The sequence below is a fragment of the Podarcis melisellensis genome, assembly GCF_964234715.1.
Source record: "Podarcis melisellensis genome assembly, chromosome: 6".
Lineage (NCBI taxonomy): Eukaryota > Metazoa > Chordata > Lepidosauria > Squamata > Lacertidae > Podarcis > Podarcis melisellensis.
The window spans coordinates 70,119,788-70,146,583 of record NC_138538.1 but is presented as its reverse complement, the minus strand read 5'-3'; the positions used below and the strand labels follow the sequence as shown (position 1 = coordinate 70,146,583).

The window sequence follows — 26,796 nt, the reverse complement described above, 5'->3', positions numbered from 1 at the left end:
CTTGGCAGCCGTTCCCAGTCACCATTCTAGCTGCCCCATTCTGGATTAGTTGTAGTTTTTGGGTCACCTTCAAAGGTAGCCCTTTGAAGAACAAACATTTAAATATGAAAAAAAATCCTTAGAAATTAATTTGAGCTATATCCTATAAGTTCAGACAGTATTTAATCATAATTCCTAACCTTATTTCATTCCAGCACCCCTGAGAACAGGGGTGACATAGGAGCCAACTCCTAGTGACTGAGATCCCTTTGGCCTCCCCAATAAAATATTTGAGGGGCCTCCCCCTGCAGGTTGATGGACATTGCCATTCAAATGGTGTGTGTGCACTGCTTCTTGTGATCGGTTATGCAGGGTGGGGCTTACCAGCCCCCCCCCCCATATTTTATTCAAGTTGCATACCCTCCAACATTTATCTGATTATTATTCCATAATAATAGTAATAAGAATTTTATTATTTTTACCACACCCATCTGACTGGGTTGCCCCAGCCCCTCTGGGCGGCTCCCAACATATATAAAAACACAATAAAACACTAAATATTAAAAAGCTTCCCTATACAGGGTTGCCTTCAGAAGTCTTCTAATGGTTGCATAGGTACTTATCTTCTTGGATCAGGGGCCACACAACTCCATGCTCTCCAACATTTCTCCAATGAAAATAGGGACGTCCTAAGGAAAACTGGGACATTCTGGGATCAAATCAGAAAACTGGGATCAAATCAGAAACCGGGATGGCCTTTGTAAATCCAGAACTGTCCCTGGAAAATGGAGACACTTGGATTTCCATAGGTCTCCAGACCCTGCCTCTCCAATTCATTTGTATCGCTCACAGTGGATCACAACAATTACACACAACACAAGCCTATAGACAAAATAAAACAACATCATAAAAGCGGAAACAGGAACAGCAGATAAAACCATGCTCTGTAGTTATAGTCTCTGCAAATGGAAAAGAAAAATACATTTTTGCCATATCAGTAAAGAATTCCATAGGACACATAAACCACTGTCAACATTTCTATTGCTTCTGCATATCGTACTGAATTTTAAGTGAGTGGCCAAGGCAGCAAAAAGTTTCGATTCTTTACTCTTTGCCTCCCACCGTTAAAAAATTTGGATATTTCCCTTTCACTGTTACACACTTTATTGCTGATAATTGATTAAGAGTGGATGAGGATATTAGTGGATATCGACTAAAACACTTACCAGTTTTTCAAAGAGAGTTGACGGAAAGGGTAGATTTTCTCGATAATCCTTTTAAAATTAAAATACAACACGGGTACATTATGGTTAAGGGACATTAAGGGTTTTACTGAAACTAGTTCAAGCTGGGCAATTCGAAGAGCAGCTGCAACTGGGAAGTTAACTTCCTTCAGAAAATGTGCATATTGCCCCCATTGCTGGAGGAAACCCGAAAGGTGGAAAGGTCATTTTTGTCCCGATAACATCACGTTTTTTCAATGATTATGGAAGTATGCCGCTGATTTAGACCAGTGTTCCCCAAATTTCTGATCGCTGGGGCTATATACACATACATACATGCCCATGCTATGAAGGATCGGTGAATTTTGGTTTTCTCACTCTGTCATTTTTCTAATCTTAAATTCAGTTATCGACATTTATCACAATGTGGCTTTCAAAAACCACATTGGAAAAAATCCTTATGGGATTTCCACCAGCATTTTGAAAATTCACCAGCATTTTAGTATGAATTTATCCTAATAAATACATTTTATATACAGTTTTGACTGATGTACACATTTTTGCAAGCAATTCACCCTAATATAATGAATTTTTGTACATATTTAAAACTACATCGCAAAATTCAGCTAGGTGCGAATTTCAACAGTTCGCTGTGGTTGTGTTTGCATGTTCTTCCCCAGAAAGTGCAAATTTGATAGATTTGACTTTAAATGTGTTCTGAATCAAGTTTCTCCTCCATTTCTAACACACACACACATGAATTATAGGCTGAATTAATTTTTAAACCCCAAAGGGTTGAAAAGAGGCAACCTTCTTCCAGAGCAGTTCCAGGGAAGTAGCTTTGTGAGTTTGTTGCTAAGAGTTGTGTGGCTCCATAGACTACCAAATTTATTATGACATAGGGTTTTGTGCCCCAAACCCCATGAAATCTGCTGTATGTATCCAATGAAGCAAACTGAACGCCATAGAAGCTAATCCCACAATTAATTTAGTAGGGTTTTCCCATGCAGGTATCCATTGCAGGATTCATGCTCCTTTATTTTTAAATAGCATCCATGCACCATATCTATCAAAATTCCAGACCATCATTCCCCCCATTTATTCCATATTTACCCTTTCCACAGGGGAAAAAAAATCTGATTAGTTTTAAAATCCTATTGCCAAGGACCCATTTGCAATATCTGAAAGACCCATTTATAACATTATGGTTTTTTCCCCTGGAAGCCCCCTATAGATTTAAGGTGCCACAGGAGTCTTTCTTGATTTACCCCCGGAGCAGTGATTCATGCTTAGGTTCCTGCTGTCCCTGTTATTTAGGGCCAGTTCTAGTTTTGTGGTATCTGTCCCGATGAATCAGTCTCCCTGTTTCATCTCTATTTTTAGAGGGGTGCAAGGCCTCAAGATTTGCCTTGTATCTGTTAAAAAGAAAGAAAGTAAAGATCTGTTTCTGAGCCTCTCTGTGCTATGTCTGCTTTGTTCTGTGTTTCAGGTTCTCAGCTGCTGTGTGTAAAGACAAAACTCTGGTCCCTTTTCAGTATAATGGGGAATCTAAAAAAATATCTGTTAACTATTGAGCAAGGTGGAATGAAATATATATGCATATACAAAAGCCCTTCCTGTATAACGGCAAACAAGTAGGCTCAGGGGTTTTGTGGGAAGAAGTAAAGGGATTTTCTCCCCTCTATAATCCATGAAGAGGGTTGGAGAGAGGGTCTGTCTCTTGTTGTTCCTTACCTTAAAATAATGATGAGGTTGCCCAGTGATATGCACAGCCATTATGTGAATAGCTAGGTTGACCAGGTGCTCTGTCTTACAGAGGACTGCTCTCTAGCTGAAGGGGTCCACCAGACTAATTGATTGTATTTTTTGTGCTGCTTTCCATTCAAATGACCCCCAAAGCAGCTTACAACCAATAAATAACAATAACATAATAGAACATCACGAAGCATATGATATAATTAATATGTCATCAGTAAGATGGTTGCAATCTATGAAATACTATTAACGAATCAGCAACAAAGATATTAGCTGAACATCACGAATGCGGCATAAGTCATTTAACGACGAACAGACCAATAAGAAACTATAAAACAGTGTTAACAAAACAGCAACTAAAAAAATAAGGCAGCACAACCGGTTCTCCCACACTGGGCGCTGGGCAGAGATAGTCCTGCGAAGTACTTTCCCATCTACAGGAAGGAGGCACTAACTAGGCTCTGACAGGGTCCTAGAGTCCTTCTGTCTCCTTTCCAAAGCCTAGTTAGTGCTTGCCCAGCTTTGGGAATGAGGTAGGAGGGCTCTAGGACCCTGCTGATGACGTGTTAATTATATCATATGCTTCATGCTGTGCTCGTGATGTTCTATTATGTTATTGTCTCCTTAGGGTAGTGATAAAGCGGGATATCAAATCCAAAATCCTCCTCCTCCTCCTCCTCTTCTTCTTCTTCATCTTCTTCTTCTTCTTCTTCTACTTCTTCATGGTAGGAAGCCAGTTGTCTACTCAAGTCACCTCTGCCAGATCAGATGCATATGTGCATCTTTGGCCCCAAATATGGGCTCTATGGGTATGCCCTTAGTATAAAATTCTCCCTATTGGCCATGTTCACAATTCAGCAAAGAATGAGTCTTAGTCTTGTTGTTCAAGAACAAGCCACCCACAGGAATGAGCATGAATGAGTCACCTCATTCGATAGCAATTTGGAATGTTTACCAATTGTTGCCCGGGATAATTTGCTGCCTATAAGTATATATGGTACACATTGTACAGTCAACTGTAGAAGGCATATATGAATGCCTTAATTGAATAACTGGTGCAATTAACTGATCAATGGCTTAAGTGTATAATAAGTATATATGGTACATTTGGAGCATACCGTGACAGGCATGAATGCCTTAATTGAATAGCTAGTGCAATTAACTGATCAATGGCTTAAGTGCATATTAAGTATAGAGGTGTGTTAATCAAAGAGTCCCAGTACCTGGATGTTCCTGTTCCTCCACTTTCCCAATTCCGCTCTTTACACACCAGTAACCATTATACACATAGTAATGCACCTATTAAATCAGCAGAGGTGGAGAGCGGAGAACAGAGAACAGAGAAGGCATTTGTTTGCTTTTAGCTAGAACATTAAAGAAGCCGAATGTTGCAGGCTGTCTTTTTCTTTCTGCAGAAGAAGGAGGCAGCTGGAGCAGGAGGATGGTGTAAAGGATGTAGAAAAGGGGAGACCAAAGGCCAATTGTGGTACAGTAAAAAATAAACAACCTACTGACCCCCTGGCACAACTGTCCTAAGGGTAGGAGGGTTAGGTAGTCAAGGAAATGAAAAAGTCCTTGAGGGAAAGTAGATAATGCCTTGTATACAACACACCAGTTCTCCAGACAATTGGCCCAGGTTGGCCATGTGATTCCACTCATACCCTCCCCTCAAGATGAAGTCTCATGAGGCTTCTACTGTCATCAAACATGCCCCCATCAGAGGGATGACAATGTCTTAGGTCTATAGTATGTTTCTGATGGGGTCTAAACACAACCTGCCACCTGCCTAGCACAGTCATAGTCTGGTGTTAATGCATACTGTCCAACATTCATCAAATGAAAATGGGGACATTTCTCACTCCAAGTGACACTCCTTAACACCCCATTTTGGAACCCCACACCCACAGAGCATTTCCTATCAGCAGAAGGGTGAGTGCCCCCACTGCGCCAACAGCACACACATGCCCTCCACTGTCCTGAGAAAACCCCCTTAATTCTGATTTTATTTAATTATGATGATAATAATAATAATTGTATTATTTATACCCCACCCCTCTGGCTGGGTTTCCCCAGCTACTGTGGTCGCCTCCAAACAAAATATTAAAAACACAATAAAACATCGAACATTAAAAGGTTCCCTAAACAGGGCTGCCTTCAGATGTCTTCTAAAAGTCACATAGTTATTTATTTCCGTGACATCTGATGGGAGGGTGTTTCACAGGGCAGGCGCCACTATCGAGAAGGCCCTCTGCCTGGTTCCCTGTAACCTCACTTCTCACAGTGAGGGAACCGCCAGATGCCAGACAACCCTCAGAGCAGGACCTCAGTGTCTGGGCTGAGCGATGGGAATGGAGACACTCCTTCAGGTAAACTGAGCCGAGGCCATTTATTATTCGGTAGATTTACAAAAAGAAAAGTAAATTTTGGAAAGGGGCAATATTAGACATGGATGCAGAAAGCATTTTTAAAAATTAAAATTAAAAAAATTAACAATAATAATAACAACAACAATAATTTATTATTTATACCCCGCCCATCTGGCTGGCTTTCCCCAGTCACTCTGTGTGGCTTCCAACAAAATATTAAAATACAATAGTCTGACAAACATTAATAGCTTCCCTAAACAGACTCTTTGTGCTCCACTCTGCTCCCCCTTCATTCCTGCCCAGGGCGCCCCTGCCCTCTGCCTGCCCCTCAGAGCAAGCACATCATGCGGGGCTGGGCCATGGAAGCTGCAGCCTCCCCTGCTCCTTGCCCGCTCTCCAGCAGCCACCACAAGATGCTCAATGGTGGAGGCTGCCAGCGGCAGCCATGGAGAGGCCATAGATAGGCAAGGAGTTACTCACTCGCATCTGTCAATCTGCATCTACTGATGCTTTGGACAAGTGCCACCTCATCTTCCTCCCTGAGCTCAGCAGCGACGGCACTGGCAGGGGAAATAGGGACTTTCCAGGATCAAATCAGAAGCCAGGATGGTTTCATAATTCCAGGAAAGTCCCTGGAAATTCAAGACACTTGGAGGGCATGTTAACGTCTTCTGCTTCCTCCCACTTTGCATCTTAAGACTTGCACAGAACTTATGACTTCAACTTCAGCAGGCTTCTTCTCTCCTCGTCCTGTCCACTTGCTTTTTCTTTTCTTTTCAGAGTTCTCAAAAACTCGGAAGCTTGTGCACTATTTTGTGTCATTTTAGTTGGCCTCATTTTAGATGAGGTAGCAGCTGGTTTTAGTTTGGCTGAATCAGGGTTAGTCAATGGGGGTGTATTCATGATGCCCTCCACCCCATGGCGTTACGGTACTAAATGCCCCTGAAACATCCCCCGCACCAGGAACTCGGAAAATGTTTAACACGTTTTCGGTTGTCTGAAGTTTCACTATGTAGCGCTTAGTAAAGTCGTTGGGGGTGATGATCCCAGCTCCATGAAATAAAGTCAGACAGCAACTCACGCGTACACACAGCTGCACATACTGCACGAACCTGTTAAGGATTTTACCTTTTTAAGAAATGACAAAATAATTACAGGACAACATGTCCTTCATGAGTAAAAGCAACCAAGCTAAAGTGCTTTCAAGGCTGGCATGGCCTACTTCTCCACTGGCAAGCTGCATAAATCATAAAGTGTTAGGGGACTGATTCATACGGTAGGGGATCTGAAAGCATGCAGCCTATGTTTGTAGCTCTTTCTGTGTATTGTACTAATGCATAAAAATGAGCAGTGTTGAGCTGAAGAGAACATTTGCAGAAAAGTGTTTAGGATTTCTGAATCCATTAAACTGGATAGTTGTTGGCCATGTTGAAAATGATTCTTTCCCCTTCTTATTTTTTTAAAATGATTATACAATTTCTAATTTGTCCACTGTTGTATCTGCTTGCAGACCCTCCAAGTGACCCTGTTATCCAGGGACAGTCCTAGATTTACAGAAGTTGTCTTGGTTTCTGATCTGATCCCAGAATGTCACATTTTTCCTTAGGAGGTCCCTATTTTCATCAGAGAAATGTTGGAGGGTATGGAGTTAGGCAACTCCCGAGCCAAGGAGATAAGTAACTTAATAAAGTAATTTAGAAGACATTCAAAGGCAACCCTGTACAGGGAGGTTTTTTAATGTTTTATTATGTTTTTATTTATGTTGGAAGCTACCCAGAGTGTGGGGACAGCCCAGTCAGATGGTGAAGATATGAATAATAAAGTTGTTGCTGTTGTTGAATAGGACATCCCTATTTTCATCAGAGAAATGTTGGAGGGTATCTGCTTGCCAGAACAGTGTATCTGCCCCAACAAAGATTTGAGATGGTTCACCAACTCAAGGCCTGTTTCAGAAGTTACTTCTGAAACATAGTGTGAGAGTAAAACTTGATGCCTCACCCCTACCCCAAGAGTACCCCATAGAGGCAATAGTAGTCCATTAGTGGTAGATTTATACTGGACAATCCACACATCATTCTGCTTTATTGGCTGTTCCGCAATGCTTCCCCAATGCTATAGCATTAGGTAAAGGTAAAAGGTAAAGGACCCCTGGATGGTTAAGTCCAGTCAAAGGTGAATATGGGTGCGGTGGTCCTCTCGCTTTTCAGACCGAGGAAGCCTGTTTTTGTCCACAAGACAGCTTTCTGGGTCACGTGGCCAGCATGACTAAACCGCTACTAGTGCACAGAAGACCATGACGAGTGACAGAATGCACGGAAAACCATTTACCTTCCTGTCACAGTGGTACCTATTTATCTACTTGCACTGGTGTGCTTTTCAAGTGCTAGGTTGGCAGGAGCTGGGACAGAGCAACAGGAGCTCACCCTATTGCGGGGATTTGAACCGCCGACCTTCTGATCAGCAGGCTTAGACCACAGCGCCACCCGCGTCCCTGTTGTAGCATTATTGCTGACTGAAGGGGTCCTCTTGCTCTATAGCTCAAGAAATGTGAGACAAAAATGAACCCTGGAACATTACAAGATTTCATCAGGAAGTTATGGGGTATGAGCTGACTGGAAATGAAGCAGCACGTCTGGACCGAAACCTTTGCAGGTGCAAACTATTCAAAGCTGGATTGTGTCTAACTGCCCAGATATCATCATGGGCAGAAATCAGCATAAATGCACAATAGGAAGGGCATCTGGGGCTTTTCTGCACACCCGCCTCCTGTCTCCCCCCTCCCACCCCTCCTCCTGTCGATTTCATGTCTTCACTGCAAGGGGCTCCTGGATATGCTGTAGATTTGGAAAGAAAGATGGTCAGTTTCACTGTTGCTTATTTGCTGCCTTTGTATGCAAATCTGTAAGCTTGTGAGAGGTCCTCCATCCAGTAGCATCTTCTCTATGTGAGTTGCATGCACACAGGATTGCAGGTCCATCTGTCGATACAGCTTTTTCTTTTTTCTTTTTTGCAAAGGAGGGGTGTTATTTGTCCAATGAAAATTAGTTCAGAAATAACATCATCAACAACAACAACAATTTATACCCCACCTATCTGGCTGGGTTTCCCCTGCCAGTCTGGGCGGCTTCCAACAAAATATTAAAAATACAATAAAACATTAAAAACTTCCCTAAGCAGGGCTGCCTTCAGATATCTTCAAAACACGTGAACCTAAGGATCTGAGATACTTCTTCACACCAGTGGGAGTAAATATCCTCCCCATAAATAAAAAACTAGCAGATTACTTCAGCATTCACACACCCCCACACACTACACCAGGGGGGAATCTATATGTTTATAAATGAACCTATTTACATGTCTTTGAGTCAACTTCTGTTTCTATGGGTTGTCTTTCTTGGACAGCAGTTGAATCTCTATGGTGCTAACCAGAGCTTTTTTCCCTAGAAAAATAGGTACCAGTACTCACCATGAAGTTGTTACATTAAGTGCCACACTTTTTAACAACAAAAGAAAGAGGTGCTGGGACTGCATGCCCTTGAGTAATGTAAAGGGACCCCTGACCATTAGGTCCAGTCGTGACCGACTCTGGGGTTGTGGCGCTCATCTCGCTTTACTGGCCGAGGGAGCCGACATAGAGCTTCCGGGTCATGTGGCCAGCATGACTAAGCCACTTCTGGCGAACCGGAGCAGCGCACGGAAACACCGTTTACCTTCCTGCTGGTATTTATCTACTTGCACTTTGACCTGCTTTCAAACTGCTAGGTTGGCAGGAGCAGGGACTGAACAACAGGAGCTCACCCCGTCGCGGGGATTCAAACTGCCAACGTTCTGATCAGCAAGTCCTAGGCTCTGTGGTTTAACCCACAGTGCCACCCGCATCCCTGCCCTTGAGTACCCCCCCCAAAAAAAGCACTGGTGCTGACTGAGGCACTAAGATTTACCTGTTACTGTCCCATTGGCTTTCAGAACTTATTCCCTCGGACAAGGCATTTTTTCTCCCTTTGGGAAGAGGGCGTGCTATCAAACACTAATGAAACCCTTGGAGGCTTTTAAAATCATCCACAGGAACACTCAAAAATCCCGTTTTATTTTTGAGGAAATCAGGAGGGAGCACACAGTGACCCTCATATACCATAGCTGAGCTGCTTCATTCATGTGCAGGGCAAAATGGGTTTATAATCACTGCCTTTCCCATTTTCTTGAATTGGGCGGGGTGTGTGTGTGTGGAATCCGAAACATTCTATAAAATAAAGATCCAAGATCCAGTAAATTATGTAAAAGAAACATCCAAAATCCATAACATTATATTAAAATAAAAATCCAAAATCCAGAACACCACATAAAATAAAGATATTGGGCAGTGGTTCAGTACAAGATATTACTTCTCCCACTTTGTAAGTTGTGTGCACATGCCTATTGTCACAGCAATTTCAGTGTTTCTGATCCTTTTGCAGGAGTGCCTTGGCACCTCCTGGTACCTTCTTTGCATCGATGTGATTAAATAGTGGAGTGTGCAGAGTACACACATACTATGTTGGTGAAAGTCGAGTTGCGGGCAGGGGGGAGGGAGGGAGAGGGAAACTTGGCTTCTTTGTCAAGAGTTCACTGAAAACATCTGTTCAATCACGGAGAGGCCAAAAAGGCAAGAACAATTTGAGAAAGGGGGAAATAAAGCAGTACAGAAGTTAACACAATGCCAGCATACTGTTAATCCTTCAGGCACTAGGAAGATGAAGAAATTGCTGGAGTTTGGGCAGCTCCATTACCAGAGATACTGTGCCGTTAAATATAGGGCAGAGCCGACTGAGGAAAAAGGGGCTTGTCGTTTATCCTTTTGTATAGCCTGAACCAACACTTGCCTCCAATTCCTACTGCAAGACAGAAAATGGGGCTTTGGCCATGCCCACTGGAAGGTGAAAGGACAACAGGTATCTTTTCCCACTGGCCATACTGGGCCACATTCAAAGTTTTGGTACTGACGTCTAATGTGCTATGCAGTTGGGGACCTGAATATTTCAGAAGCCTCTTTAATCCCTTATCCATTAGATAGGAACTGGAGAGAAATTGATTCCGTTTACATTTAAAGTCGAATCTACCTAATTTGCTCTTTCCCAAACTATATGGGAACTGAAAACTGGCACTTGCCTTGAATTTGCAGTGCAGATCTCCAGCCAAGTAATGTGTACAAAAATGCATATGGTGGGGTACATTTTGCATAAAAATGCCATGTCTTAGTGGAAACAGAATTTTAAAAATGCATTATATTAAGAGAAATTGTTTGGCAAAAAGTGTTTGTGGCGGGCAAAATTGCACGCAAGAATTCATCTATAAGAGAAAATTGCACTACGTTGCTGATGAATTTTCATGATGATGATTACCCTTATTATTTTTAAATCACTAACCAATGTGGAGAATTGAAAAAATTGGGGGGGGGGGAATGAGAGAAACAGTAATTGATGGGTAAGCCCACTCTTACCAGAAGGTCAATGTGTTCTACAGGACAGTTTCTCCTTGAAGCTGCTACAATATTAGAAGCCTGCTGTGCAGTAACTTGGAGCATGGCTTTCTGTGTGGAACAGCATCCCTGCTGAGGTGTGACAGCCGCCCGACGAATTGTACTTTCTGAAAACAATTGGAGGCATTTTGGGTTTGACAACCTTTCCCAGCTCTGTGGAAAGGTATCTTTTCCTTAGGTGTTTGTTCTGTGGTGATGATGATGGTATTCCTGTATCTCAATGCTTCACCGGGGTCACATGACAGAGCTGGGCCAGTAGAGAGACGGCTCTGGCCTTAGCCTTCTTAAGATCAGGCAGGCTGACTTGCCACCGTACTTGGAACCCAGACCGTTAAGTAGTGGATAAATGCCTGGAAATATAATGCATGACTGATCTGTGAAGCCCATTGCTGTGACATGTTGAGAGCCCCGTTAAGACAAAGGGATTCTTAAAGGATTGGGGAAATGTTGAGTGGATTGGCACGCCAAAGGTTATAGCCAAGATGCTTAGGGAAACATGCCTGGAGTTTCCTTAAACTTCTGGAATGCCAGAGTTGGCTAGCAAAAAATGAAACGGGATAGATCGCTCAGTATTTGTCCTGCGGCTTTTTGAATATCTCTTCAGGAAACATTTGGTGCTGACAACATGCAGGTCTTCAAAACAGGGTAGTATGAAAAATTTGGACAGGAGTCGGAAGATGCTGTTCCTGGAGACCTTGAAATTATGAGCTGTGAGAGTATAGGATGGTTTTTCAAGATGTTTTAATTGCTTTTAGAGGTTTTCAATTGTTTTGAATATGGTTTTATTTTTCTATTAATTGTATTGTTTTATCACTGATGCGTTTGCCACCCTGGGCTCCTTTGGGTGGAATAGTAATAATAGTAGTATTATAGTAGTAATAGTAGGAGTAATTATTACTAGAATGGTAGTGATAATACTCCCATCCAAATTGGTGTGGTTACAGTAAGGACAATGAACTGCACAGATCATGCCAACTGAGGAATGACTCTTGTAGGACTTTTAAACTGGTAAAGAAGAAAGTGCCCGTTGCTCCAAGATCTGATTCCTCTATTTTTAGACTTAACCTCATCTTTGTGATTGTCATTCCGAGAAGACCCAAACTCGAACCTGGCCTTTCCCTTCATCATAAATTTCCTTATGTTTAGGGAAGATTTATGTTCTGGCTTGGCAGCATAGGCTCTCAACCAATCTTTTTGGACATTTTATTTTTTTAAAACCTAACCAAAAGGATGCACAGCTAATTATTGGGGGGGGGGGAGGGATTGCTTCCAGCATCACCATAGCGTAGGTGGATAAAATGGATATAAGGATGACATAGGATTAAGGCTAATGTGTGGTCTCTTTCTACACTGCCTGGAGGGGGTGGGTTTGGTTGGGGGCATTTTGCTGTGGACCAAGTGCTTCCTTGGGACTCAGGTTTGGAAGACAATATTGGGGAGATTGTGTTCTTTGCCAAGGCTACTGGTAACATGGTGCCTCTCAGGGATCAGTTTTGCCCCTCCCTTCCTATGGCTTAACATCTACTTAAAGGCACTGGAAGAGAGATTGTTCAGGGATTTCACGTGTGTTGTTATCAATATGCTGGTGACCCACAGCTCTGTTTGTCCTTTTCATCTTACACAATGGAAGCAGTCTGTGTCTTGGGTAACTCATATGCATTAGTAAAGCAGGGTTAAGATTCTTCCATAAATACAGTGGTACCTCGGGTTAAGTACTTAATTCGTTCCGGAGGTCCGTTCTTAACCTGAAACTGTTCTTAACCTGAAGCACCACTTTACCTAATGGGTCCTCCTGCTGCACGATTTCTGTTCTCATCCTGAAGCAAAGCTCTTAACCTGAACCACTATTTCTGGGTTAGCGGAGTCTGTAACCTGAAGCGTATGTAACCCGAGGTACTACTGTAAATGAATTGCATTTTTATTTCCACCCTTTCTCCAGGGAGCAGAGGGCAGTATATATGTTTCTCTTCCCCTCCCCCCACCATTTTATCTTCACAGCAATCCTGTGAAGGCTGTGACTGGTCCATGTCACCCAGTAAATACTAGATATGAATGGGGATTTAAGTCCAGGTCTCCTCAGTCCAAGTCGAACACTCTCACCACTACGCCACAGTGCCTTGGCCATTGCAAGCAGCAAGAATACAGTTGCCTCCAGCAGGATAAGACGAGTTTGTAGTGAAGATTGCTGGCTTTCTTTCAGCCAGGTTTGCATGATAGCAACTCTTTGCAAGCATAACTGAATAAAATGGAATGAAATATGAATGGAATGTCAGCCCTAACTTTTATTTATTTGTGTTTTTTTGGCTTTGTCAGTCCTTGCCATATATCCTCAGATTGTTCTGTGAAGGCTTCAGCCACAAGAGTCTCATTATGGTTAGTCAGTCAGGTCCTTGTCTGGTGTAAATTGGTGGTGCACCATTGAAATTCAGGCAGTGTGTCCAATCGAAACCCGATAAGAATCCTACCGGGAAAATGAGGTTGTTATAAGGCTTGTATAGCACTTTAGAAGCTATGCATAATAGTGTTGCGGAGTAGTTTATAATCTGGAATGTTTGGGAAATGCACCTCTTCTGAGGAGCTTTCGGTCTCCAACTGGTACATGATAACTTATAATCATCACTGACTCACCATCAGAGTGATGTTGCTGAACAAGGCATAGCGGTGCAATCAGTGCTGGGTCAGCATCTCAGTGATTCTGGTCACATGCCAGGAAATGATTTCAGATTATTCCTTACTCCAAAGCAAGCACACTAAGGACTGCAGCTTTAGCCTTTATTTGGACCAGGGCTCTCACCGTCACTGTCTAAGGGCCCTGCATTCCTGCTTTACAGAGCAATCAAAACTCTCAATCTGGAGAGGGGTTTGGTGGGAGGCTTCCACAACTGTGGAGATCCCTGGCGGGGCCACCAAAAGTGTGGGGATCAGAAGTCAGCAGTAGCCGGAAGATCATTCCCCACCACCACCAAAAAAATGGGTCACTTCTTGGCTGGGGACTGGAGTCCATTAATTGCCAAGCCATTAGATCCCAAGCCATCCCAGAGCATCAGGACATAAGGAGAGCCTGCTGGATGAGGCCAATGGTCCATCTTGTCCAATGTTCTGTTCCCAAAGTGGCCAAACAAGATGCCTGTGGGAAACCCACAAGCAGGATTCGAGTACAGAGAGTACTCTCCCCGCTTGTGGTTTCCAGTACAGTGGTACCTCAAGTTAATAACTTAATTTGTTCCGGAGGTCCGTTCTTAACCTGAAACTGTTCTTAACCTGAAGCACCACTTTAGCTAAGGGGGCCTCCCACTGCTGCTGTGTGATTTCTGTTCTCATCCTGAAGCAAAGTTCTTAACCTGAGGTACTATTTCTGGGTTAGCGGAGTCTGTAACCTGAAGAGTCTGTAACCTGAAGCATCTGTAACTCAAGGTACCACTGTATTTAGAAGCACTGCTTCCTCTCACTGTGGAGCTACCAGTTCAGATTTCTCTGGTGCAACATTGAAGAGCTTTCAAGCAGATGTGGCTCCATTAGCTAGTGTGCTGGTCTGTGCACATTTTAGTTCTCGCTTTTTGCTTCTAGGCCCCACTTGTGCCGCCCATATGTGTGTGGTCTGGGGTGGCCAATCAATCTTTATTGCGGTCAAAGACCAGATGACAGAAATAACATCAGCAACATGTACTGCATCAGCACCAAGGGGTGGACGTAGTAGACAAAATTAACAGTTCCCTATATACTTATTTACATTTTAAAAAAACACTCCTTCAGATAAAATCTATCATCCAGAGTTTGAAATCATTATGCATTCACTGACCATCGCTATCACCAGGCCTGTCGCAAAATTCTGTTTTGTGTTGCCACAAAACAGAATTTCGTGACAGGCCTGGTGATATTCAGATCTTTGTCAGCAAGAAGGTATTCAAAATAAGTTTTCTCTGAGTGGCCAGGTAGTTCTCTTAATAATGGTTGAATTAGCTCCCGCCGGCTATCGCAATATAAAAGGTAAAGGTAAAGGACCCCTGACAGTTAAATCCAGTCGCAGACGACTCTGGGGTTGCGGTGCTTTACAGACCGAGGGAGCAGGTGTTTGTCCACTCCGCAGACAGTTTTTCCAGGACATGTGGTCAGCATGACTAAGCCACTTCTGGTGAAACCAGAGCAGCGCACAGAAACGCCGTTTACCTTCCTGCCACAGTGGTACCTATTTATCTACTTGCACTGGCATGCTTTTGAACTGCTAGGTTGGCAGGAGCTGGGACAGAGCAACGGAACTCACTCCGTTGCAGGGATTTGAACTGCCGACCTTCTGATCGGCAAGCCCAAAAGGCTCAGTGGTTTAGACTACAGCGCCACCTGCGTCGCAATATAGTGGGCAATATAAATGCCCAATGGATTCAATCTCATCAGAATTAGATGGACACCATCTCTGTTCTACTGTGATATCATGGTATCTGCCCTCTAATAGTGGATTTGGGATGGTAAGGTTGCTATGGGGTGGTATTTGTTTAAAAAACATACTTTTGAATGCGTCAGTGTGTGTCCTTCATGCTTGTGGGTGGGGCCATTTTGGCTACATAGTCATCAGCACTCAACAACCTGTGTTTGTTATTTAAAAGAAGTTACGAGGTTTATGTTATATAGTGGAAGATATGTGCAAAGAACTATCCAGTATTTCATGTTCATCTTCCCCAGTAGGTCATTCTTTCCGTTTCATGCCCATAGAATTCAGGTTATTAAAGAGAGTAATTTGTCTTGCCAGCCCCATGGCCACGCAAGAACTTGATTTCATGTTTTCTTTTATGCAAAGCCCATCCTATCCTGACTGCACCACATTTTGCCCTATGGACCAATTAAAACACCCATGTTGTTAATAAGTTCTGGCTGATTTTTTTCATTTAACGTTGCAGCCTTCTCCTGCCTTGTAAATTTCAGTTGGAACGCTTGATGCCAAGTTAGAGGACATCAGTAATGTGATGTAATTTGGATTTCCCTGCGTCCAGTCCCAACAGGATACATGCACATAAGTACTGGTTATTAAGGACAAGACTAAGTCAATAAATCCAAGGGAGTCTTCTTTAAATAGTTAAATTGCTATAATTTATGCAGTGCCAAAGCCCAGACTTTCTTCTGGTTCTCTTAAAACTACTTTATTAATCTTAATTTATCCCCCACTTTATTAACCCTAATTTCAAACTGCATCTTAATAGAACTAGTCAGTTGACCTAGAAACTATTAATGATGAAGCAGAACCTCTGAGAAATGTGTACAAGACAATCAGCCCGGAACTACTAATCAGTGCTGCTGACCTCATGTTCAAGACTGAAACCTAAAATGGGTATTTGGATGTGTTTTTTCTCAACTGGCCAGTCTGATGTTTATTTGGCGGGGGGAGGGGAGGAGAAGCTTGTTTAATTTGAGGCCGCTTGATGGGGTACGGCAAGGCAGCAGAGCGTTGTGTGTGCTGCTCTCGGTAGTGCAAAATGTAGCAAGAGTTTTGAGAGGCTTTTTGGAAGGTTGGGCCCATGGCAGAGGGGTGTGAAGGCATACTAATATTTCAGAGGAATGAATATATACTCCAGTTTGCTGTGCCAAGTTTCCCGTTACTAGTGAACTCTTTGGGGAGGGTTTATGAATGTCCAATTTGGGCGTGCTGAATTTATGCAGAGGGTTCTTATTACGCTGCCTCATCTAAAACAATTTGGCTACTTTAGCTCCCCCACCCCACCCCCCAGAACTGGCCAGCCTGCTCTTCTTTCCCAGCCATATCGCAGAGCAATTACAACCAAGGTGATTAGCTGGTTGTAATCTCAGACCCTCCAAGTGTCCCTATTTTCCAGGGACGTTCCTGATTTAGAGAAGCCGTCCCAGTTTCTGATTTGATCCTGGAATGTCCCACTTTTCCTTAGGATGTCCCTATTTTCATTGGAGAAATGTTGGACGGTATGGAGTTCTCTGACACCCCCCCCCCGAGCCGTCTGATGGCAATCCTGTATAAGGAAATTGTTTCAATGTTTAATGTTTTATTATGTTTTCATATATGTTGGAAGCTGCCCAGAGTAAGATGAGTGTAGTATAAATAGTAAAATTATTATTATGGAACAGGGCAGTCCCTCTTTTCATTGGATAAATGTTGGCATGTAAGCAATCTCTCCTTCCTACCCATGGTGGGAATGTCACACTTTAAAGACACCAATGTTCTAATCCTATCCATTTTTGCTCAGAAGCTAGTCCAGACAGATTTTAAAATAGGATTTACTTCCAAGGAAATGTGCTCGAAGTGAGACAGAACAAAGGAAAGAACGGGGAAGTGTGTCACATATTTAATTCTCAAAAGTTGCGTGTGTGTTTTAGGGAACCCAGCAGATTCTAAGCGCAGGTGAAAACTACTGTATCCCGAGGCAGTTTTAATTTACATAGCCAACCCTTACTCAGCAGAGTACCATAAGTAGTGGAGATATTGAAGCCATAGATGGGTCACATTTCCTGAACAATTTGTCATACATAGTGTGGGCCCTAACAAGCTTTCCCTATCAGACACCTGGTGTCATTACTCTTATTTCCACTGCATTCAGTGCTACAAAAAAAAAAAATGCATTAGGCTCGCAAGTGAAGTGGTGAACACAGTGCACAGCCGTCTTGTTTTCTTGATGCAGATACAGGAACCGTTTTGTTCTTTCTTCGTCTTCTGTCATGGCATCAACACCATATTGTGTGCTTCCCCTCCCCCCTCCAATAAGCATCAACATGCTAGACCAGACCCAAATCCAGCTGGCCTGCCATCCTGCTTCCAGCAGTGGTCAGCCACATGCCTCTGGGAAGTTCACAAGAAGGGCATGTGCCACTTCTGGTTGTTTGGATCCAGCACCTGCTATTCAGGGGTATCTGTGTCTTGACTTTCCATGAAACTATTGGGGCTAATAGAAATGGAAATCTGTGCAACCCCCCACCCCCTGCAAAGATAAAGATCTGTTGGATTGACTGCAGAGTCCTCTTTGGTTGGTTTCCTCTTCTAGAGAGTTTAGGCAAGCATGGGTGCCAACTTGAATAAAATACAGACCCTCCAAGTGTCCTTATTTTCCAGGAACAGTCCCAGATTTACAGACACCGTCCCGGTGTCTGATTTGTTCCTGGAATGCCCCACTTTTCCTTAGGACGTCCCTATTTTTACCAGAGAAATGTTGGAGGGTGTGGCAGGATGTCCCTATTTTCATTGGAGAAATGTTGGAGAGTATGGAGTTATCTGACGCCAGAGACATCTGCAGGCAGCTCTGTAGAGGGATGTCAGATGGTTGGGCTTTAAATACTAAAATTATTATTATGGAATGGGACATCCCTATTTTCATCAGAGAAATATTGGAGGTTATGCAAAATATTGAGGGGGAAGGTAAGGCCCGCCCCATATAATCAGTCATAAGTTGTGGCACACACACACCATTTGAATGACCATGGCCATGAACTTTGGGGGGCCCAGCCCCCTCAAATGTTTCATTGGGGGTGCTGAAGGGACCTTGGCCCTAGGAGTTGGCTCCCATGTGGAGCTTTCATGAAGGTTAAAGGATCGTGATATGTATTTTCTCTTGGGCCCATTACCACCCCACCTCCATATTTCTTGCTGCTACCCCTCTGAATTGTACTGGTGGAGGGCAATTATTCTCAGAAGCCAATTTCCTACTCCTGGCCCTCCAATCTGCATTGGTAACCCCCGTCAGAGCATGAAGGCTGGGCTCAGATACTACTGGTAGATTCCCTTCCAGCCTCAGCTGTCTTATGAGCTTGTATCTGGCTGAGAGCTTTTTCCTGGCAGTTTGAGGGCAGTGTGTCCCCACTTTGGGTTGGCACTTCTGCCCCCCCAACCCATTTTGCAGTGGTGGGAACTCCCTGTTCAGCTCCTACTCCACCACTAGCTACTTTGGCCCCAAGGCAGGATTATCTTCTGTTTCACCAGAAACAGATTCAAAACATTCAGGATTCCTTCAGAACTGGACTTGTGTTACTCTTCCTAGTTACTGGACCAAAGGCATCAATCAATTACTTGCCGTGGTTAATTGATATTTTGAGGATCAGGCTTGATTTCACTCTAGCTCTCTTCAGGGTCTGAAAGCACCGGTAAGTGACAGCGAATTAACAGTTTGTTCACAGCTTAAAATGGAATTTTGATTTATATGAAAATGCCATATGGGCTATCAAAGGTTGCACCGTTGCCCGAGAGGCTGCCTCCCACTTTTTAACTTTCCATCCTTCTCCACTCATTTTCCCTGATCTTAGTGTATTTTTGTAGGTTGATTTTGACCAACAAGAGTGGCTTTTTAAGGCACACCCTCCCCTAATACATGCATATATATTTTTTGGTATATATATTTTGGGTTGTATCACCGAATTCAGAGAAGTGCAAATATGGAAGTGTTAGCTGTCTTCCAAGCTCACATTTTATTTCAGGAAATGAGGTAGGTCCGTATTAAAATGCAAACCAAATTTCTCCCCACACACCTAGCTGTAGGCCGAGAAGGGATGAAGCAGAGTGAGGCAGGTTAGAGACATTACTGAATGCTGAAATCATCGTTTGCGTCATGTTTATTATTTTTGTAAAATCACATAATTATTAGGGGGGCATGGATTTACCCCCAAATCTTGGTCAAGCCCACACCAGAGCTGTAAACCACATGCTGTGTATGCCATAGGAGCCATCTCCTAGGGGCTGAGGGCTCTTTGCCCCCCAATAAAATATTTGAGGGGCCCCCAAAGTCAATGGGCATTGCCATTCAAATGGTGTATGTGTACGGTGGCATGTGATTGATTATGCAAGGCAGGGCTTACCTCCCCCCTCCCAAAATTTTATTCAAGTTGTAAGGTAAAGGTAAAGGACCCCTGTACAGTTAAGTCCAGTCAAAGGTGACTATGGGGCTGTGGTGCTCATCTCGCTTTCAGGCCAAGGGAGCAGGCGTTTGTCCATAGACAGCTTTCTGGGTCATGTGGCCAGCAGCACTAAACTGCTTCAAGTGCAATGGGACACTGTGACGGAGGCCAGAGTACACAGAAACACCGTTTACCTTCCTGCCACAGCGGTACCCATTTATCTACTTGGTTGCTTGCTTTTGAACTGCTAGGTTGGCAGAAGCTGGGACAGAGCAACGGGAGCTCACTCCGTCGTGGGGATTCGAACCACAGACCTTCCGATCAGCAAGCCCAAGAGGCTCAGTGGTTTAGACCACAGCATCACCCGCATGCACACAGAAGTCACCAGGGTTCAATCCCTGCCCATCTAAGACATGTGCAAAATTCCTCTTTGGCCATTTTCACACCAAGCACTTAAAACAGTATAAAGACCACTTTAAACACTCATGGCTTCCCTCAGAGAATTCTGTGAGCTGTTGTTTGTTAAGAGGCCCCTACTCACCACACAGAGCTATAATTCCCCATGAAGAGCCATTGACTGTTGACCCACTCTAGGGATTGTTTAAAGTGGTATCGTAGTGTTTTAAATGTATAATGTTGATGTGGTCTTTGAAATCCTGGAGGGCTGCTGCCTGTCAATCAGATGGGCCCAAGTTCTGGGCCCGGTGCACATACTATTCCCCCACAATGCCTTTCTTCCTTAGGGCAACAACTATTGCATCCAGGGCAAGAGCTTGGAATTTCTGCCTGAGGGCTCCCAAGTCCTTTATGCAAACCCGGATGAAAACTCCCAGTGGAATAAAGAAATGCATTAGGATGGAGTGATTTAATGAATGGATGGATAGTAAAAGCCAAATACTATCATTTGTAGTTGTACACTTGAAGGGGGTTTGGCTGATACTGTGTTTCACTCTCTCTCTCCACCCCCCCTTTACAGTTTTTTTTTAAAAAAAACCCAACAAAATCAGAAAGATGCACAATGCACATTTTTATAAGGGCTTCTCAAAGGACGTAAATATATGGTTGCTGACATTTTGCCTCTAAGGACCCTTTTGAACACATTATCTCCAGAGCGTTGCTCCAATCTGACTGTTTAAAATAGAATAAGTTGGGAAAACTCCCTTCAATGTGTTTTCAATTGCAGATCGTGGCACTTTCATCCAACAATTTTGAGGAGATAACTTTTAATTACAATAATAAGAACCACATGGGCAGTTGATTGATGCAAACCTGATGTGTTCTCTTACTTTATTAATCTTTTTAATTAGAGTCAAAAGAATGTTTTATCTGTCGGGAAGGAGACGAGATGGGCCGTGACGCTCTGCTGCACTTCTGTGACTGCAAAAACTTGATTGCTCACCAGAAATGTCTTTTAACTTGGATACAAAAGGTAAGGGAACTGATGCAGAATATGTCCTTCCAGTTCAGCATCTTTGGTCTCTCACTCTTCCTGCGACAGTGTACGTCAGCATCTTACTGTGTGGGGATAACACTATGGTTGGCCTTCCTTGTCTTCATTTGCAAAAGGGCTCTTGCTTGCGATTTTTCAGAAGTTCTCTGAATATATTATTCTAGAAATACCTTTAGGGAGGACCATTGGAGAGGACCCCCACCACCCCGCTGGAGAATATTCAGCGATAACCCTTCCCACCGAATAAGGTGATTTTGATATATATATTTTAAACTAGCCCTAGTTATAGCACACAAGCATGGGTTTATAATCTTGGTTCCAGGATATGGCCTGAAGGTTTGTGAGGCTTGCTGAAGCCAGGTGGGTCTGATCACAGTCTGGATGGATGACTGCTGTGGAACCATGTGTAGGCTACCACCATGGGTTCCATGATGGGAGAAAATAAGTAAATACAAGTGCTTAGCCTTATACTTAAGTTGATATTTTCTGGATAACACAGTTGGTTAAAGCAGGGTGCTGATAATCTTACTCGGCTACGAGTGATCACCAAAGGAGAAGAAGGAGAAGAAGACAGCCTAGATGTGTAGCAGTTGAGTTTCCACTGAGCTGAGTTTCATTGGTCATTAGGAACGAAAATGTATGTAGCACCTAATCACAGGCATGGCTACCTGATGTGGAGTCTGAATTCAGATGCTATCTAGCATCCAAATGCAAAGTATTCAAACACAGAAGAAAATATAATGTTGTGTAGCTTATTTGTTTGTTTGCTTACATTTATGAATTGCTTCCTATGAAACATCTCCAAACAATTTTGCAATAAGAAACCCCAGCAAATTCTCCTTCAGGCGTTCAGGTTCCAGACCATTCCTATTGGGGGGGGGGGGACTTGCCGCATCACCACATCACAAGGCAACTCTTTCTTGTTGTGCTTGGTGATCATTGGTTCCATTAGCAGTTAGCCAAAAATGAGTATCATCAGGATGTGAGGTTGTTGGGTACAATGGATGAGCATCCCATAGCTCCCTGCACTAGTATCCCTGCAAATGCAATATTTTGTTAGGAAAGTCTCAAGATCAAGCTATAAATAAGTGAGATGTTGACTTGGAAGAGGTTTTTAGAACTCCCTCCCCTAATTTGAAACACATGTGGCAAATATTCAGTATCAGCACTACTTAATATGTTCACAGACCCAGGACTTCTCCTTTTTTTTCATGGAATTGATTTCCCCAGTTCCCCAAAGAGTTCACAAACCTAACGTTATAATTTAGGCTCTATTATTTGGAGTGGTTTCCCTTTTGTGCCAGAACAGGAAGCCGGTCTGGTGGTCAAATTGCTAAATGCAACGTGATAGTCCCCATCTTTTGTTAGAATTGACCGCGGTTATTTGTTACGATTTTGTGTGATGCCGGCAATGGAGCAGGCGGAGGGCTGTGATTCTGAGCATGTTTCGTAAGCGAAATGAAATCAAGAAATAACTTCTGGTCAAATGTGCTTAAAAGTGTCTAACTTGCTTACATTCTCGGTGAGCTTTGTAATGGGGCATAGCTCAGGAGCAGAGCACAGGAACGAAATCCCTGCACACACCAGAATAGTGAGACGGGGCACAAGAAGACTGGGGAAACTTATTTATTTAATTTACTTACAATAGTATCCACAACGTTAATGTGCACGGGAGCTTTAGTTACTACAGTTCTGGGGACACCTGACATAGATAGGATGAGCCTAACCCAGCACTCAGTTGGCAAAAGTCATATCCTAAGCAACTTAGCACCAGGCTGCTGAAAGGAAGACCTTGCCTCCATACATCTCTGCTAGGCAACTGCCTAACTCAGATGGAGCACTGCTTAGACTACTGCGCACACCCCAGAGGTGTGCTTCGTATGTCCTAGAAATTGAGCTTTTAGTGTTGCAGCTCCAGCCCTCTGGAATTAGTTGTTTGTTTCTCATTTTTACTAGTCTCATTCTTATTTATTAGTTGCGTTTTTGCACTCGGGTGTCCCAGAGTGACTGAAACAATGAAAAGAGAAAGAACAAAAACCTATAAAAGATATTAAAAGGAACAAGTCCTACCCACCCCACTTAAAGGATGGGCACAACAAAGGCCACTGACATACCTAGCTACCCTCCCAATTAAAAAGCCTGGGTTATTAAGAATGTTTTTGCCTGGCATCTAAAAACAGGCAGTGATAGGAGAATGCAGGGAATTTTGATAGGTGGGTTTTGCACCTTTCTTGAGTGTTTTTGCCTGGCTGAAATGTGCCTTTGAACCCTGATAATGTATGTTTGTTTGTTTGCTTGCTTGCTTGGGTGGAGGGTGGAGAGGTATGTATGTGCAAAGGTAGCCTTGACATGAGTTGTTCTATCCAGTTTTGCCTGTGGCCCCACCCATCACTGCCCACAAGGAAATGTGGCTCTCACAGAAGCATCATTTTGGTGCTTTAGAGATATTGTGCATTTTAAGGAAGAACATGGTAGAGCCTCCTTCGGCATGTACCACTTCCAAATGTAGGTGGGAGGATTCACATGTTCAAATGCTGCCCTGTGCAAAAACAAAAACAAAATCCTTGTAGAATGAAAACTAGGATACCGAGGTGAAAGCCAGGCCTGTCTGAGAAATGCTAGCATTTGAGGCGAAAAAGGTTAAAACTATTCTTCCTTTCCGCAGGCATTTTTTGGGGGGGAAAGGAGAGCAGCCTTCAGTCCTGCAGTCCCCAGTCTCTATTCCGGTCCCAGGAGGGCCTGTTTCAAGAGTGACAAGATTAAATAACCCATCCATCACAATTTCCTGCATTCTCCCAGTCTTCTTCTTCCATCCCACATCATAGACTCAGGGCCAAGCCCGACGTGATGGTGACAGCCACTTTTGTTTGTTCAAGTGTCTGCACAGTTGATGTCTAAAGTGGGGAAAGTGTCTAATTTTAACATCAAAAGGGGTGCAGAGATGAAAGGAGAAGAGCACTCCTTGCAGGCTGTCACCCCCCAGCACTCATCTCTCAGCCTGTCTCGCTTCCAGTAATGGAGTCTGGCTGATGGGGAGGGAGGTACTGTAGGTGAGGATGAAACAGAGGAGCTCCCTTTAATGATGAAATTGGGCATTTCCACACACACACACACACACACTATTCTGTGAACCTCCACATGAACAGACGGTCATATGGGTCCAACCAACATTCTTCTCCATTCCATCATCCTCTTTCCTGCAGTCAGATGCCTCTACGAAGCTCACAAACAGGACATGAAAGCAATAGCTGTCTTCTCCTCTTGTTCCTCAGTGGTAGGTTGCCTCTAGCATCCTTTCTCCTCCATGAATTCATCCACTCTCTTCTCAGATCCATGCTAATCGGTGCCCTTCACTACATGCGGTGTTGAGTTCCAAAGTTTAACCACGTGCCTAATTTACTTCTTTGTTGCACTTGAATCTCCCACCACTCTGCTTCACCTGATGGCCCTGGGTTCTAGTATCATGAGACAAGGAGAAAAACATTTTTCCGTCCATGGGCAATGAGTGATGATTGCTACCATCAGACCTATGGCCTGCAGCTTTGAGCTTATCAAATGTCATTATCCTCAGGTGACCCAGGCTAGAGTTGAACTAAATGAGCTTCTCACACAACGGGGCATGAGAGGAAAGTCTGTGATTGGCAGGGACAGAGCCCTTGAAATAGCAGTAAGAATAAGAGAGGCCCACTGCATTCCTGCATTCTTGCCTCATGCCTTGCCAGCCTTGGAGACCCCAAACATAGTACTATTTCAAGATACAATAGACCCACAAGCCTAAGGGACAAACTGAGCTCTACGTTAAGCAAATTCCAAGTAGGCCTCTGACCTGAAGATCCAAGTTTATGATTCCCTCCAGAAGGAATGCGATCTATACTGAAACAGCTAATTCAGTATTGAGAGTCTGTCGGGTTTGAAATTCATGACATGTCGTACTGAGCCAGGAACTCCTGGAACACAATGGCTGCTGTTTTGTGCTGGGCATGATGGCACTGTCATGTATGTTGTGGTCTTTCGGCCAAATGTCTATTTCTGAAAAACTGTAGAAAGTCTAAACCTCCCTGTGAAGAAGACTGAGTTGAGGATTTATTAAATTTAGCGACTAATGGGGAAAAAACCAAAACATTTTTGGTCATGGAGATGCATTGGAAAGTAGCGCCAGTGTTCAAGGAAATTGTAGCATGTGTGCAAGGCTAACTGCTAGTGGAACAAGACTCTCCTTCTTCTCCTCCCAGCGCATGTTCCTGCTCTCCCCAAATATGCTCCAGTGAGTTGGAGTAAACTCCAGAACAGATTCAGGGTTCAAGCAAATGTGGGGGGAAAGAAAGAGGAAATCCTTGCACTGACAGAATCTTAACCTTAGTGCTATGTTGGACACAATCCTATGTTAGGGTTGCCAAATTTCAAAAAGTGAAAATCTAGACACAAATGTTTTTGAGCTTTTGACTTGTTGAGCTTTAGTTAACCCTATGTGTTCCTTAGCTTGTAGTGGAGATGTATCCAGCTAAGTTACGCCAGTGCTTTCCTCTTCTCTCTCCCTCTGAAGAAATATTGACCATTTGGGGGGTTATGTGGATGGGCTTAGCTTGACAGATGAGCAAAGGTAAGCAGACTCTTTATTAATGCTCTACATTTTACATAGGTTTATAACGGTATCGGTTTAGTTTGGGATCCGCCTTTATTTATGAGCTGAAATTGTTTAGTGCACTGAAATGCTGATGCAAATCTTAATGCATCTTCCTACCTGATATGGTTTATGTACAAATAGCTTCTGAGCATTTAGATTTCTTCTCATTTATTTCCACAGGAGGCTTGGGGGGATTTCTACTACGTTTTACCAAACAGGTTCTGTGTTTGTGAATCAGGTCATCGGGTCATTGCAGGGATGAGCAGCTACCTACTGCCCACCATGACCTTGGCACCACAGAAAAGAGTGGGGCTTGTGCAAGAACTGGACTGGAAGAAATGTAGCGACAGACCCTCAGATACCTATGGAGAAATTTCCCCTTGCCAACGTGATGATCACCAAAGGGGCAGGGAAGATTTCACCGCCGACTTCCACATTTGCTTCTCTAGGGGCATAACTAATTGCTGTCCTCATAACTTTGAAGCAAGTGAATACAAACCTGGGACCAGGGCCGGCCCACCCAGAAGGCAAGGTGAGGCGACTGCCTCGGGCAGCAGGATCCCCAGGGGCGGTAGATTTGGCCTCCAAGAAATGCATTGCCCAGTGTTGTTGCTGCTGCTGTAGCAGAAACAATGGCTGCAGCATGTTCCTTGGATGGTGGATCCGCAGTGTCCTTAGCAGCCCCTCGCATATCGCCTCTTGGAGAAATGGAGGTGCTGCTGATCTCCTCCACCCGCCTTGTTCCTGATGCAGATCTTCACTTACCCCTTCTTCCCTGGTTGTTGGGTTGGCACCATTTTATGGTTCACCTCGGGAGTCAAAATGTCTTGGACCAGCCTGGGGCTGTTGTGTATTCAGGACTGGCTCCCTCACAGTGACCTTTTGAGTGTGCAGTATGGACATTCCATGTGCATCTTGGGGGATAGAATTCAGGAGTAGCCAACATGGCGGCCTCTGGATATTGAGGACTACAACTCCCATCAGCCCCAGCCAGCATGGCTGATGGTTGGAGGTAATGGGAGTTGTAGTCCACAACAACAACCACG

At 43.7% G+C, this 26,796-nt stretch overlaps 1 protein-coding gene across 4 annotated transcripts in view; it reads left to right on the top strand.

Annotated features, from left to right (window-relative positions):
* LOC309371530 (uncharacterized protein) overlaps nucleotides 1–26,796 on the top strand; it is a 265,758-nt gene that overhangs the window by 12,518 nt on the left and 226,444 nt on the right. For all 4 annotated transcript variants that reach the window (XR_014169127.1, XM_081914335.1, XM_081914336.1 and 1 more), the window contains exon 2: nucleotides 20,984–21,105. Coding sequence is in view for 3 of the 4 variants with exons in the window: in XM_081914335.1 (XP_081770461.1) it covers nucleotides 20,984–21,105 (122 nt within the window). In the remaining variant the exon portion in view is untranslated. The remainder of the gene's footprint in view (nucleotides 1–20,983; nucleotides 21,106–26,796) is intronic.